Below are 15920 nucleotides of genomic sequence, written 5' to 3'. Positions count from 1 at the left end.
ATATGACTTCACCTAATTATATATGTGAACAATGTAAATTTCACATTGAAACCACTGTAGCATATTACTTTTCCATACTGCTTGTTTCACAGTACAAAATGTTCAATGACAATTACATACCAGGACTGTCTCAGATAGATGCAATATTTATTTGCCGCATTTATATAAAAGCAAAATACTGCTTTATTTATGCTGGCTTTCTGAAATTTAAACACAAGGTCCAGCAGAGAGCATTGTGCATGCTTCCTCATGAATATACGCAGAACTCTGCTCCTGAAGTTTAAATTATAAAGAGCATTTTGTAAACACAATCTGACACTACACTGGAGTTTAATCCCATGTGGTGTCAAACTCTGATCAGTGTGAGACTATCCCCTCCAAGGGTGCCACACTATTCTAATGTGGAGTCAAAATCTAGTGGATTCCTGAGCTCTAACATCATTTCTACATTTGTGAAACTACTTATTTAGAATGAGTGTTATGACAAAGCTGATGGTAAATGCTGAACTGTTCAAATCCTAGAGGGCAACTCAAAACAACTGCCACAACTAATTTTCAATTTGTATAAATTTCGAGATGCGTGCCTTGAATTCAGTAGTAATAAGACCACCAAGTCTTATAGGTTTTTATAAAACTAGCTGAAACATTTATTAATAAGAGAAATGATTTTAAGTACATACAGCACTTCAAAACATTTAATATGTTGGCACAGTAGGTCAGAGAATATATCCATAGCCGGATATGTTGAGCAAATAGAAAATGATTGAATAGAAAGCAGTTCCTCAATGGTGTTTACCCTCACTTAAATGGTGTAAGTTGCATATGTACTTTTCACTTTGTAACTTGAAAATTGCTGATAGCCACTTCACACTGCTTGACAGTAAAGAACACCTCAGTGCCTTTAATAGGTTAGGAGAGGGCTCTTCAGTATTAGGATCAAGTGAAAACATTAAGCAACATTAAGGCAGGAACTTTATGTGTTGCCACTAGGGTTATTTAGCATATTGTCACCAATACCCACAAGGAAAAAAAGTAGCTAGTCATTCAGCCAGTCAGCGTAGTGTGTTTCAAGTACTCAAAAGAATCCAAGCTAGTCTTTTTAAAAATATTACTGCGTACAGACAGATGTTTAGTAGGATTGCTGCTATTACATCTTGCAATGTTGCAATCTTTAATTGGAACTCAATATAACTCCACCTAATTATATATGTGAACAATGTAAATATCACATTGAAACTACTGTAGTATATTACTTTTCCATACTGCTTGTTTCACAGTACAAAATGTTCAATGACAATTACATACCAGGACTGTTCAGCCTTGCTTACATGGGATCCAAGACAAAGGTGCGCCAGGTCCTCATCAGAGAGTTCCTCCAAGCTGACGATGCCACACTAGTGGTCCGTATCGAAGCACACCTTTGGCAAATGGATAGACTCTCTCATGCTAGTAAAGAGTTTGGTTTGACCATTGGCATCAGGAAGACCAGTGTCATGGCCCAGCATGTTGCCATACGACTACCTCTCGACATTGATGGCTTCATATATCTAGGCTCCACAATCACCAGTAATCTGTCACTTGATGCTGAAATCAACACATGCATTGCAAAAGCTGCAGCTGTTATGTTCAAGCTGAGTAAGAGAGTGTGGAACAACTGCAACCTGACTGAGAACACCAAACTGCAAATCTACTAAGCCTGTGTCCTCAGTGCACTGCTCTACAGTGGTTAGAGCTGGACAACATTTGTTTGGCAGGAGAAAACACTTAACAGTTTCCACCTTTGCAGTCTCAGATGTATCTTCGGCATCTCTTGGCAGGACAAGGTCACCAACTAAGAGGTCCTGGAGTATACACTAAGCCAACGATATCTGCTCTGGTTCGGCCACGTTCATCAGATGGCCTTATACCCAAAGACTTTCTGTATGGTGAACTGGCCACTGGGTCATGGCCTCCTGGGCATCCCTCTGCTACAAGAACACCTGGATGTGAGATATGAAGGTGGTGGATGTTAACACTGACAACTGAGAAATAGCCACTGATGGCTGTGACCTCTGGAGGCTGACTGGAAGGATATTGGAAGAGGTGAGCAGAAACAAAAAGCTCAGCTGACCAAGAAGAGGGCCCAGAGAAAACAGGGCAGCAAATTGTGTTGGTTATATGGCTATCCAATTCAGTTTCTGGTTAATGGTAACGCCCGTAGAGGAGGGATTCAGCGACGGTAATGCCATTGACTGTCAAGCAGTGATCGTTACAAGGTCACCAAGATTGGAAAATAAATTTCCCAGGGTACACAACATTTCAAAAAGACAAGCAGAATGGGAAAGGAGGAGAAGTAGCCCTGATAGTAAAGGATGTCAAAAGGATAGGACTAAGAAAGGTTCTTGGCTCAGAAAATTGGGGAGTCGATGGCAAATTACATACAGAAATAGAGGGTAACCAAGGGACTAATAAGAGTGAAGAACTTAAGGTAATTAATATCAGCAGAGGAAAAGCATTAGAAAAACTTAAGGGGATAAAAGCTGACAAATCCCCAGGACCTGATGGCCTACATCCTAAGGTTCAAAGACAGGTAGCTGCAGAGATAATGGATGCACTGGTTATGATTTTCCAACACTTCCTAAATTCTATAATGGTACCAGAAAATTAGAAGTTAGCAAATGTAACACTGCTATTCAAGAAAGGAGGGAGAGAGAAAACAGGGAACTACAGGCCATTAAGCCCAAAATAGTAGCCATGAAAATGCTGGAATCTATTACTAAGGACGTCTTAACAATGCAGCCAGAAAATCATAGTATGATCAGGCAAAGTCAACATGGTTTTACAAAAGGGAAATAGTACCTGACAAATTTATCACAGTTTTTTGAGGATGTAAATAAGTAGGGTAGACAAAGGGGAGCCAATAGATGTAATATTCTTGGATTTCCAAAAGGCATTCGATAAGGCGCCATGCAAAAGATTAATATGCAGGATAAGGGCTAGTGGAGTTGGGGATAATGTATTAGCATGGATGGAGGAATGGTTAACAGACAAGAACATAACCTAAGAAATAGGAACAGGAGTAGACCATTCTGCCCCTCAAGGCTGCTCCACCGTTCAATAAGATCATGGCTGATGATCTTGTGTTTTGATTTCCACATTCCCATCTAACTCCTATAACCTATGATGACCTTGCCTAACAGGAATCTATCTACCTCTGCCTTAAAAATATTCAATGACCCCGCCTCCACCACCTTCTGAGGCAGAGAATTCCAAAGTCGCACAATCCTCTGAGAGAAAAAATTTCTCCTCATCTCTGTCCTAAAAGGGCGACCCCTAATTTTGAAACAATACCCCTAGTTCTGGACTCCCCACAAGAGGAAACACCCTTTCGATGTCCACCTTGTCAAGGCCATTCAGGATCTTGTATACTTCAATCAAATCACCCTTCACTCTTCTAAACACCAGTGGAAAAAAGCCTAGTCTGTCCAACCTTTCCTTATAAGACAGCCCACTCATTCCAGGTATCAATCTAGTAAACCTCCTTTGAACCGCCTCCAACACATTTACATCCTTCCTTAAATAAGGAGACCAAAACTGCACACAGTATTCGAGGTGCGGTCTCACCAATGCCCTATATAACTGAAGCATAACATCCTTAATTTTATGTTCAATCCGTGTCGTAATAAAGGATAGCATTCCATTTGTCTTCTTAATTACTTGTTGTACCTGCATACTAACTTTTTGTGACTCATGTACTAGAACACCTAGATCCCTCTGCACCTCAGAATTATGCAGCCGTTCTCCATTTAAGTCATACTCTGCTTTTTTGTTATTCCTGCCAAAGTGAACAACTTCACATTTTCCTACACTAAATTCCATTTGCCAGATCTTTGCCCATTCTCAACCTATCTATATCTATCTGCAACCTCCTCACAGCATACTTTCCTACCTATCTTTGTGTCATCTGCAAATTTAGCTACCATGTCTTCACTCCCCTCATCTAAATCATTGATGTAAATCATAAAAAGTTGAGGCCCCAGTACAGACCCATGTGGAACGCCACTCATCACATTCTGCCAATCTGAAGAAGACCCATTTATGCATACTCCCTGCTTTCTGCCAGCCAGCCAATCTTCTATCCATGTTAATATGTTACCCACTACACTATGCGCTTTTATTTTCCGTAATAATCTTTGATGTGGCACCTTATCAAATGCCTTCTGGAAACCCAAGTACAGTATGCCTACAGGCTCCCCTTTATGCACTGCGCATGTTACTCCTTCAAAAAACTCCTGTAAATTGGTTAAACATGATTTTCCTGTCGCAAAACCATGCCGACTCTTCCCAATTGCCTTGAGCTCTTCTAAGTGCTGGTGTAGGCATTGCCCTAAGACTCATTCCTTGGGGCAATGCCTTGACCAAACAGGGCCCAGCTGCCTGCTTTAAATTTCAAACAATGCTAGGCAGTTAACTGTCAGTCACCATCAGTGGTGCATTCTCCATTGCAATGCCACTTTCCAACCAATCAGCACTCTCTTCACATACTGTATAATTTGTTTTCTCCCCTTATATTGGTATTCTTGCGAGTCCCTGATGAGTTCAAGACGAAAAGCTTAGACGTGTTTCTTTTCCAGCAATACTCAAGTTTTGTACTTCCAAATGACTATAAATAAAGAGTAGGAATAAACAGCATTTTCAAGTTGACATGTTGTAACTAGTGGAGTGCCACAAGGATCAGTGTTGGGGCCTCTGCTATTTACAATCTATACTAGCAATTAGATTTAAAAAAAACAGGAGTAATGTACCAAAATTTGCTGAGTGATGAGAATGTAAGATGTGAGGAGGACACAAAGGCCGGGATTTTCTGGCCCCTCGTGATGGGATCAGCCGCGGGGAATGTGGCAGGTCAGCCAAAAGTCCATTGCGTTTCGGTGGGACCAGAAGATCCCAACATAAGAGTCTGCAAAGCGGTGTAGGTGGGTTAAGTGAGTGAGTAGTAAGTGGAATGAGGTTATTCACTTTGGTAGTCACAGTAAAAGAGCAGAATATTTTTAAATATTCATGAAACATTTAAATGTTGATGTTCAGAGGGAGTTGGGTATACTCTTACAAGGAACACAGAAAGTTAGCATGCAGGTGCAGCAAGCAATTAGGAAGGCAAATTGCACTAAAAAGCAAAATGCTGTAGATGCTGGAATTCGGAAATAAAAACAAAGTGCTGGACAACCTCAGCATGTCAGGCAGCATCTGTGGAGAGAGAAACAATTAACATTTTGAGTCCAATATGACTCTTTTTCAGAACTGAGCTTCAGCTCTGAAGAAGAGTCGTATTAGACTCCGTGTTACCTCTGTTTCTCTCTCCACAGATGTTGCCAGGCATGCTGAGGTTTTTCAGCACTTTGTTTTCATTTAAGGCAAATGGCATATTGGCTTTTATTATAAGGGGATTGGAGTACAAGAATAAGGAAGTCTTGCTACAATTGCATAGGGCTTTGGTCAGACCACACCTTGAATACTGTGCGCAGTTTTGGTTTCCTTATCTGAGGAAAGATATAACTTGCTTTGCAGACAGTACAGCAGAGATTCACTAGATTGTTTTCTTGGATGATAGGCTGAGTAAATTACATAGAAACTAGGAGCAGGAGTAGGCCACTTCAAGCCTGTTTTGCCATTCAATAAGCTCATGGCTGATCTGATTGTAACCTCCTGCCTACCCCGATAACCTTTTTCTCCCTTGTTAATCAAGAACCTATCTAGCCCTGCCTTAAAAATATTCAAAGACCCTGCTTCCACTGCCTTTTGAGGAAGAGAGTTCGAAAGGCACTCAACCCCTCTGAGAGAAAAAAATTCTCCTCATCCCTTAAATGAGCCTATACTGTCTGGAATTTGGAAGAATGAGAGGTGATCACACTGAAGGGAATGAAGAGGGTAGGCACTGAGCGGTTGATTCCCTAGGGAATCTAAAACAGGGGAACAGCCTCAGGGTAAAGAGTCAATCGGTTGGAACAGAGATGAGGAGAAATTTATTCACTCCAAGAATTGTGAATCTTTGGATTTCTCTCTTTTAAGAGTGTTCTGGATGCTCCGTTGCTTAAAGCATTTTAAGGCGGAGATAGATTTTTGGTATCTCGGCATGAAGGGATATGGAGAATGGCGGATAAGTAGAATTGAGGCAGATAATCAGTGTGATCATATTGAATGGTTGAGGAAGCTCGAGGGATCATCTGGCCTTTTCCTGCTCCTATTTCTTATGTTCCTGTACATGTCTTGGGGCTATTATATTTCACTTAATTTGTCTGAGTGCCAGCCATAGCTCAGGTGGTAACACTCTCTTGCCCCTGAGGCAGAAAGTTGTGGGCTCAAGTCTCACTTTAGGACTTGAGCACAATAACATGGGCTGACACTCTGGTGCAGTAACGAGAAGGTTTGACACTGTCTTTCGGATGAGACATTAAACCGAGGCCCCCTTCAGCTGGACATAAAGGATAATATGGCACTTTTTCTAAGAAGTGCAGGGGTGTTATCTCAAGTGTCCTGGTGAACTGTTATCCCTCAATCAACATCACAAAAATAGATGATCTGGTCATTATCACATCGTTGATTGTGGATGCTTGCTGTGCACGAGTTATCTGCCGTGATTCTTACTTTACCAAAAGTAACTACAATTCAAAAATACTTCATTGGCTGTAAAGTACTTTGGGATGTCCTGTGGGTGTGAAAGATGCTATATAAATGCAAGTCTTTCTTTACTTTTAAGTATTCTTCCACATTTTTTTTGACAGATGGTAGACCCCACTTTAGCTGAGATGGGGAAGAACCTCAATGAGGCTATGAAGATGTTAGAAGACTCTCAGAGGTGAGTTTGGAATCTGTATCAATTAAATCACTTCATAAAAACTTTTTTTTAAAGAGTGGCAGAAGGAGGTGATGTGAATTTCCTTGCATTCAAGAAAGGAACAGACAAATTCATGTAGAAATTATCTGCCAGTGATTTGGGAACATGTCTATTCAATAACTTATAAAGTTGGACAACTACATAATTAACACATTTTTGTAAATGCCTTCCCTCATGATAAATTTGGTTGTTTCTTATAACTATCAACACTTTGATCATCCACGTGTCCCATTCATCAGTTTCTGGGCAATCATCTCAGTAACTTCAGAACTCCTTCTGGAATTTCCCCTGATTGTCAGTTACTTGGTTATGGTATATTCATTCTCTATTGTTTGCTTTATCCTTTAAAAAAAAATCTAAACATATATTTTTGAGTGCTGTCGTAATTATGAGCTGATCAGTTATGGAAAAAGAATGCATTGAATGATCTTTATTTTGACTATTATGGAAGTTGTTAAATGCTTTAATATTTTAATAATGACATTTTAGAGTAATCTTCAAATATTTGGGAATTGTTTTACAGTGGTTATGACTCCATTAACAGGGCTCAGATGAAATATTATGCAGGTGGCATCTGTTCATTATAATTGAAAGTGTTTAGTCAGTGGTATCTTTTAAAACTTTTCAATAAAATTAGCTACTTAAATGTATCCTTATTCAAATAACATTTTGTCTATGTATGATCGGTAGAGCCATTGCTGTTTCTCACAGGGCATGTCTCAAATTAGTGATGTCTTCAATTTTATTAATCAACTCAGGGAAGCAGATGAAGAAAGAGAGAAGAAGAAATATACCAGAAAAGATATTCCTGGCCCATTGCAGGGCAGGTGAGTAACTCTGCAAATCACATTGCGAAGATCATCACTATTTCTTGTGCAGGTTTTTTCTTTCTTTGCAATGTCTTCCTATTTTATTTCCAGTTTTATATACCGGGGTAATGTTATTGGGCCCGTAATTAGTCTTCCAAATTCTAGATTGTTAATTTTATTTTGAGTTCGTTTGATGTGCTTTCGAAGTGACTACAGTTATCCCATAAAGAAACTTTTTAGTTTGAATTGCATATACCTGAATACCTACCATTGTTAAATTTGCAGAGCTATTTAAAATTTATTAAAGTTTGCCTGCTTTATTTGGAGGGTAGTGAACAGTGAGTGCTATTGCTTCGCTACTGAGCACTACATTACGGCTCTGGGCTCTCTTAACAATATTTCAGTCAATGGAATGCTCCTAGATAATGCTTCATAACAGTAATAAGTATAATTTGCAATGGAAGCATCCTCCTGTATAGGAAGTATTTTAACTGAAATTAATTTGCCTGAAAAATATGATATGGATGTTCGGCCTCCAATTGGAGACACTAATGTGGCTAGTTTGCTGAGAAATTGTATTTCATTATCGCGTCACTGCGCCATCTAATGGGAATCCACCCTGGCTCATTATTTTTTGAAACAGTAAAATATAGATGAGTTTTTAAAAATATCACCAGCTATGCAGGAAATCTCCGTCTTGTGGATTCCCTGAAAAGTACCACTACAAATCGTTTTATGTACTATATTTTAAAAACTTCAATAAATATGCCATGCTGAACAATGTTCCATTATTCATCGTGGAAACCAAGACTAAGTACTGCAAAATCAAATCTCAGCACCCTAAAATTAGTATTTCCAATGAGGTAGTAAATATTTTCAGTTGAGAAACTTGATTTTAATTGAATGTAATTTTATTTTACGTTTAAACTCAACTTTTTCTCCAGTGGACAGAACATGACAGCTATTCTTCAACTTGTACAGAACCTCATGCATGGAGAAGATGAGGAGGAATTACAGTCTCATCGGTAAATAGTTAATTTTTAGAGGTGCTATTAGAGGGGCAAACTTAAAGTAATATTTTTATTTTCGTTTTTAAAAGTATTTCAGCGGTGCAGGTAAAACTTGTTTTGCACTTACTTGAACTTTTCTGTTAGTTTGGTGAAGTCATAAGGATAATGAGCCAGTTGTGTTTTGTAAAAGAGTGCCTGGAGAAGGATGGCCTCCTTCTGCATTGTAAAGAAAGAAAATTTGATTTTTTTTTTAATCCTTTGGTGGGATGTGGACATCGCTGGCAAGGTCAGCATTTGTTGCCTTTCCCTAATTGCCCTTGAGCTGAGTGCTTACCAGGCTATTTCAGAGGGCAATTAAGAGTCACACGTAGGCCAGACCATGTAAGGATGGCAAATTTGCTTCGTGAAGCAGATGGGTTTTTATGACAATTGATGATAGTTTCATGGTCACCATTACTAAAGTTTCATGGTCACTTCATTACTAAGACTACTTTCAGTTCCAGTTTTATTTGGAATTGAACCCATGTCCCCAGAGCATTAAACTGGGTCTCTGAATTACTAGGCCAGTGACATTCTCACTACGCCACTGTCTCCCCCATTTTAGTGTACATGATTTGGTGCAGTGTAGCACCTTATAACAAATCTGATGAATTACTGCACAACTTTATGTAAATCTGTTTGATGGCAAAGTACTGCAAATTTACATTAAAATGTTAACTCATGAGCAGTAACAAATCATTTCCTTAATAATAACCAGAAACTACTATGCTTACCTAAACACTGGGTGGTGTTGCAGACTGGTTCAAAAGAAATATGAGTCTTATCTGCATTTAAGCTGAAGGAAAATGTTTTTTGAGTCAAATATGTTTTTGGTGGGAAATTGGTGTGGTGAGAAATGGGGCAGAACAATGATTTAAATTTGGCTTGAACTCAGAATGTAGGGCCCCATGCAGTTTGTCATGGCCGTACCATCAGTTAATGAGTAGCATTTTGATTTTTGTTCACACAGTTGTTATTAAATGTTGGATGACCCTCACATAAAAAATGAATTGGCTGAAAGCAAAACCATTTATGTAGCTTGAAGCCAACTTCACAAGATCTGCCGAATTGACACAGCGGAATTTTCCCAAATTCACACTAAGCGCGGTAGCAGACAGGCAAAATGGCGTTCCACCCGTCAACGGCTATGGCGGGTTTTCACACCGTAGCGCCCCAAGCTCGCCACATTACTTATGCATTCCCAGGAAACACGCCGTTTCCTTGGTGGGTGGGCTCTCGTTTGCCCTCCTGCTATCACCCCGCCATTGCATCACGCCAGCCGCCAGCACACCGCTCATCGCTAGCAGCTCACCACTGCTGTCCGGAAGACATGGCCAGCAAAAGAAAAAAGACCTCAGCCTCCCGGTTTAATGACGGGTCCCTCAAGCGACTGCTGGATGCTGTGGAGGCCCGCCGGAATGTCCTGTACCCTCGCCCTGGCCGCAGGATGGGCAGCAACACGACCAATCAGGCTTGGGAGCGGTGGTCAGCGCCAGTGCCCTTCTGAAGAGGACAGTCACCCAGTGCCGCAAGAGGATGAATGATCTCCACTGTCCCGCCAGGGTAAATCACACTCTTTTCATCACTCTCAACTCACATTCACAAACCCAGCACACGTCCACAGGGCCCTCACTCACTGCCAGTTCAAGGGACATCACCATTCACTCTCTCTCACACACCTTCACTGCCCTCAGACCATACATGGGACCACTCACCACTCGCACAGGCCAGGCATACTTATCATCTGGCCCGGCAGGCATGCTGCTTACACTTTCTCCATCTCTATCCATGTAGGACAAGCTGGCACACAACAAGAGAGAGAGGTCGCAGACTGGAGGCAGAATGCCCGAAATCAAGGTCCTCACCGACTTTGAAAATAGAGCCATCCAGTTGGCTGGCGAGGATCCGGACCGGTCCTGTACTGACGGTGAGGTTGGCACTGCTCTACTAAGTGAGGATCCAGCTGTGCAACATTCATCAGACAACCATGTCGTGAGTGATGTGTCCTCTTTCATAGGCCACTGCCATGCATTACTTATCTCTTCCTTTTGCAGACACATCTGCCAAACAGCCGACAGAGCCCACAACCCAGGGCCTCCAGTCAAGCCCCGAAGAAACCTCTGAAGGGGAACCTGGAGGCACCCTCCTCGAAATTCCATCACAGCGCTCACCCACACCCTCCACTAGCGCAGGGACACACCTCGGTGGGACCTAGCTTTAGAATATACACGGGATCACAATCTGGTGAGCATATCGCACTATCTAACCGACAGCAGGCAGAGGCAGGGACTTCCCAGGTTTCCGGCAGTCCTCCGACTGCCGGATGCCAGAAATTTGATGACAAGTCTCTGGACTCGGTCATGTGACAGTTGCTGGAGATGCAAAGGCACGCTCAGGAAGGGATGTCCGCTGCATTCCTCAGATTGCAAGGCACAATGGAGGAGTCCATCTGTCTTCAGGCTAAGGTAATAGCGCTGGCATAACAACACACCAAGGTCAACACTGGTAGGATGGCGGCCGCCATGGAGACTTTGATCCAGGATGTCACTCCAGCACTGCTGCATGGACTCAACTCCATTGCTGACGCCATAGTTGGCCTACAACAGTGTGTTTGCAAGAGACGTGCGCGGCAGCTCAATCTCACTGCAGCTACCCCTTCCGCTCACGGAGTCAACTAGGGGCCCGTGGGTACCCATAAGGAGAGGGTCAGCAGGTGCACGCTCTGGGCCCATCCACCAGGTGACTCCAGGAGTGACCAGCCTATCCAAATCCCCTCTTCCTGTGACCTCAACAGCTCCAGCTCCACAGGCCGAGGAGGACGCCACTGTCACACAGCAGGACCCCAAAAGCAGTCTGGGGCCCTCCAAGTCTCGGCCTTCCAGAGGACACCCACATAAGTCATCACAGACAGGGCGTCGCAGTCAGCAGGCTGCCTCCACCTCCGCTGTGGATGTCCGGGCAGCACCAAGATGTAGAGGCAGGGTTAGAAAATTTAAGGAGAATTTTGTTGCACAGCCTTGCCACAGGTGTTAATTACTTGTACATACTGTTCACTTTTATCAATAAACTTTCAAGAATGTCTCCCTGTCTCTGGCTCCTTGTTCTGACGAGCAGTGTTCTTGTCACTCAGATGTGAAACCTTTCTGCACAAGATAAAGGCAGGTGTTTCAGTCCAGGGCCTCTTCCTGTGCTCTCTGCAGCTTTCAGACCGAAGTGATGGTCTGGATGCACACTCCCTAGAAACATTACTGATGCCTGCTCCTCGTAGGTGCTTGTCATTGCTGCCAGAATGTAGTGGGCAGGTGCCACAGAGTTCTCTCATTCTCTTGATGTGCTCTCAGAACCTTTAAGGAGGAGCTGTCCCCCATCTCTTCAACATCTGTGACCATTGATGCTGTGCTCCAGCTCCTCAAGGGCTCGGGTGCTGCAGGCGGACAAAGCATCAGATGCTTCTAAAGTTTCTTGGCTGCGTCTTCGGATCACGGAGCGCAAGCGAACTGCCCTCGGCCACACAGGAGTCAGACATTTTCAGAGGCTATGCAAAGATTTATGGAGTGTCCTCATTGCATGTCGCCATCATCCTCCTGCAAGTCAGTGACTATTAGGGCCTCCGCTGTGTCTCCGTGACAGGAGCATTCTCACAGAGGGCATTTGCACTGCCATAAGCCAGACTGGAGTCAAACATTCACAGATGCGATGTGAGGATCAGTGGGGTCACCTCACTGCATGTCGTCATCATCCACAAATCTAGCAGCTATGAGGGCCTTCTGAGTGCGCCTTCCTCACCTAGCCAGTGCGAGGGCCTCAACCCCATCATTGTTGCCTCCTCGTCCTCATCGGAGGAGACGTGCAGCTCCTCCATCTCCTCCTCAGCTAACTCATCTCCCTGTTGGAGCGCCAGGTTGTAAAGGGCGCAGCAGACAACGACGATGTGTGACACCCTCTGCGGACTGTATTGCAGGGCTCCACCAGACCGGTCCAGGCACCGGAACCTCATCTTCAGCATCCCGATAGTCTGCTCCACCAAGTTGCGAGCTGCAGCATGAGCCTTATTATACCATCACTCTGCTGCAGTGAGAAGCCACCGCATGAGTGTCATCAGCCCCGGCCTCTGCGGTTAGCCCTTGTCCCCTGAGGAGCCATCCCTGCAGTTTCTGTGGACCCTGGAAGTCTCCAGGGATCTGTGACCGACTGAGGATGTAGGCATCTTGCACACTCTCTGGAAACTGTGTGCACACCTACAGGATGTGTTTCTGGTGGTCGCATACCAGCTCTACATTCAGTGAATGGAATACCTTGTGGTTTATGTGGTCCATCGTGTGCAGCGACAGAGACCTGAGTGCCACATGGGTGCAGCCAATCGCACCCTGCACCTGTGGGAACCCTGAGATCCGGACGAATGCAATGGCCCTGGCATCCTGGCTGTCCCGGTCCTGGGCGAAATGCACAAAGCTATGCGCCCTCGAGAAGATGGCATCTGTGACCTCATGGATGCATTTGTGGGTGGTGGCCTGTGATATCCCACAGGGGTCTCCTGAAGTACCCTGAAAGGAGCCACGGGCATGGAAATTGAGCACCACAGTCACTTTCATAGCCACTGGCACTGGATGCCTCCCATGTCCCCTTGGTGCCAAGTCCTGCAGTAAGTGGCAGATGTGAGCCACCAGGCCCCTATAAAAGGAACAGATATCGGCGACACTGGTTCTCGGTCATCTGTAGGAATGACAGGTGGCACCTGTAGACCCTGGGTGTCATTAGGTCACCAGCTATGGCTCACTGTCGCTCCTGGGCAGCGTGTGCGGGAGCCCCAGCAGCCCTTCTTCCTGATGTTTCTGCTCCTGCCTTTGCGCAGCCAGGCGCCTCAGTCGCTCTTTCCTCCATCTTCTTCACTCTCTGTAGGCCATCAGGCACACAGCTAGGTCATCAGGATCCATGCTCCTGATGTGGTTCTTCTGCGGCATGAAAGAGAGAGAGATGTGATTTAGCATGGGTGAACTTAGCACCTTTCCTGGCCCTGTGTGACAACCCTTTAATGCTTCCCGGAGAGTGCAGGTGACCTCTCGGATGGCCACAGATGAGTGCACTGCCTGGCTGCCCTGTCGGCCTGCGACATGGGGGGAGACAGCTCCTAACCGGGCTGCTGAGATTGCAAGAGGCTGTGAGGTGACAGGCAACCCTGGCGAGCTGTGGAGAGTGATGTTGTTCACTCACCCCCAGTTCTCCAAAGTCAAGGCCGCCAAGTGCACGTCGCCTGTGTGCTGTTGTGAAACACGTCAATGTGCCTTCCCGCTGCCGTGGACGGAAAATCCAGCGGGGGTCCAAAAGCCTGGCGGGATGGCCTTTTAATGGTATGCTGATATATTACAATGAGCTCTGTGACAACCGTCGGCGGGAAACGCTGCCCACTGTTGGTGGGCTGAGCAGAAGATCACCACCTGTCGCCCCGCCGTCATGAAACCGATCACGGCATATTGTCCGCATACGCCCCCTATCACGCCCGCTGCCAGCGGGCACAGAAAATTCCACCCAGAGTTGAACTTTAATCCTATGTTCTTTATAGCGTACTTTCACCTCCATAACGTCGCACATCTCCACCCTTGCTTCGTCTGGTGCTGAAACCCTCTCGTACACCTTTGTCACTTTCAGATTCAGCTGTTCCAGCCTCCTGGTTGGCCTTGCCATCCTCCATGAATTTCAGCTTGTTCAGACGCTGCTATCTGTATCTTAACTTGTGCCAAATCCTGCTCACCCTTCACCTCTGTGCTTGCTGACTCGTATTGATCCAACACCTCCGATTTCAAGAGTTTGGGGGGGGTTTTGTTACCCCATCTCATATCTTGGTGCTGATCTTCTACCTTAAAGATGCCATGTAAATGCAAGATGTTGCTGTTGTAATGGTGGTTTCTTCATATACTTCATAGCATAATATACCACATGATTCATACCATTCAGGAGAAGGACGGGGCAGATTTGGGGTGATGGGTACAAACCATGGGATCAACTTAGTTATTACTTTCCTGATTTGGACCGATCCCTCTTTTCCATGGCTATTTGATTAACAGTAATTAGCTTTTCTCCCATCAGCCTTGATCTTTGCTACCCAGTGTTGCCCATCAGCTTATTTACCTTGGTACCATGAGGTGGGGGTGGGGTGGGAAGTACACCCATGTTGTGCAACACTCATCTTTAAACTACAAATTCTTCAGTGTTAGTTGCTCTTGCCACCTTAGGCATCAATTGCAAATACATAACTATGAGCACTTAGTGTTGTACAACATGCTATGTTTAGACATAATCCAACTTTTGAAAAGACAAGATCTTTAATTGTACAGCAGACTATAAATCACAATCCAAAAGGACACTGTACAGAAATCTTACATCACCTGATTGCACTCTCGTCTCTGAGTCAGATCTTGTGCGTTCAAGCCCCATTCCGGGATGCGTGTACACAATTTAGACTGCCCATTTAGAGCAGTACTGAGAATGTGCTTGAGTGCAGCATTATCGGAGGTGCTGATCAGACTTTAAATCTGCTCTGTGATGGTTCATGTAGGCATTAAAGATTCAATGGCACTATTAAGGAATTATTTCAGTATTCTGGCTTATATTCCGTCCTTGACCAACATTACCAGATAGATGAGTCGTTCATTTATCTAAGCTGTTTGCAGATCTTTTCTGTGTAATTATTTGCTTACCAACAACAACCATTACATTTCTAAGTAATCCATTATATGTAAAGTGCTTTGGGACATTTTTGCAAGATAAGGTGCTTTATAGATACTACTCGTTCTTTCTTTATACATCTTCAACAAATGTAGGTAGAATAAAATTACTTAGTGTAAATTAAGTTTATTGGTTTAATACAAACTGAGAAATACTCATGCTGTTTTCATATTTTGCGAATTATCACTATAATTCTTATTGAGTTTTTGAGGCATAAAGCAAGACTTCTATTCATATGCAGTATCGGTCCAATTTGGGATAAACCGAGCAAGAAATATAAACTTCATAACAAACATATCTTGAAGTGTTGTGTCTCCAAGGCTTTCATTAATAATAAGATAAATTAACCTCTGGCAAATTAATGATATTTTACATCTTTTGCAAGGCACTTAATTCAATTATGTAGTGCTGGTTGTTTCCTGGGTCAGAACATTAGTACAAATATGTAGACAATTAATTGAATTA

The 15920-nt window shown here is 43.6% G+C and overlaps 1 protein-coding gene across 3 annotated transcripts in view; it reads left to right on the top strand.

The window, feature by feature from the left end:
- pdxdc1 (pyridoxal-dependent decarboxylase domain containing 1) overlaps positions 1 to 15920 on the top strand; it is a 62781-nt gene that overhangs the window by 9758 nt on the left and 37103 nt on the right. For all 3 annotated transcript variants that reach the window (XM_078559136.1, XM_078559134.1, XM_078559135.1), the window contains exons 2-4: positions 6762 to 6835; positions 7633 to 7701; positions 8628 to 8708. In XM_078559136.1, the coding sequence (XP_078415262.1) occupies positions 6762 to 6835; positions 7633 to 7701; positions 8628 to 8708 (224 nt within the window). The remainder of the gene's footprint in view (positions 1 to 6761; positions 6836 to 7632; positions 7702 to 8627; positions 8709 to 15920) is intronic.

Source organism: Cetorhinus maximus, chromosome 15, assembly GCF_964194155.1.
Source record: "Cetorhinus maximus chromosome 15, sCetMax3.hap1.1, whole genome shotgun sequence".
NCBI classification, from domain to species: domain Eukaryota; kingdom Metazoa; phylum Chordata; class Chondrichthyes; order Lamniformes; family Cetorhinidae; genus Cetorhinus; species Cetorhinus maximus.
The sequence above is the reverse complement of the archived record's forward strand: the minus strand, read 5'-3'. Positions and strand labels throughout refer to the sequence as shown.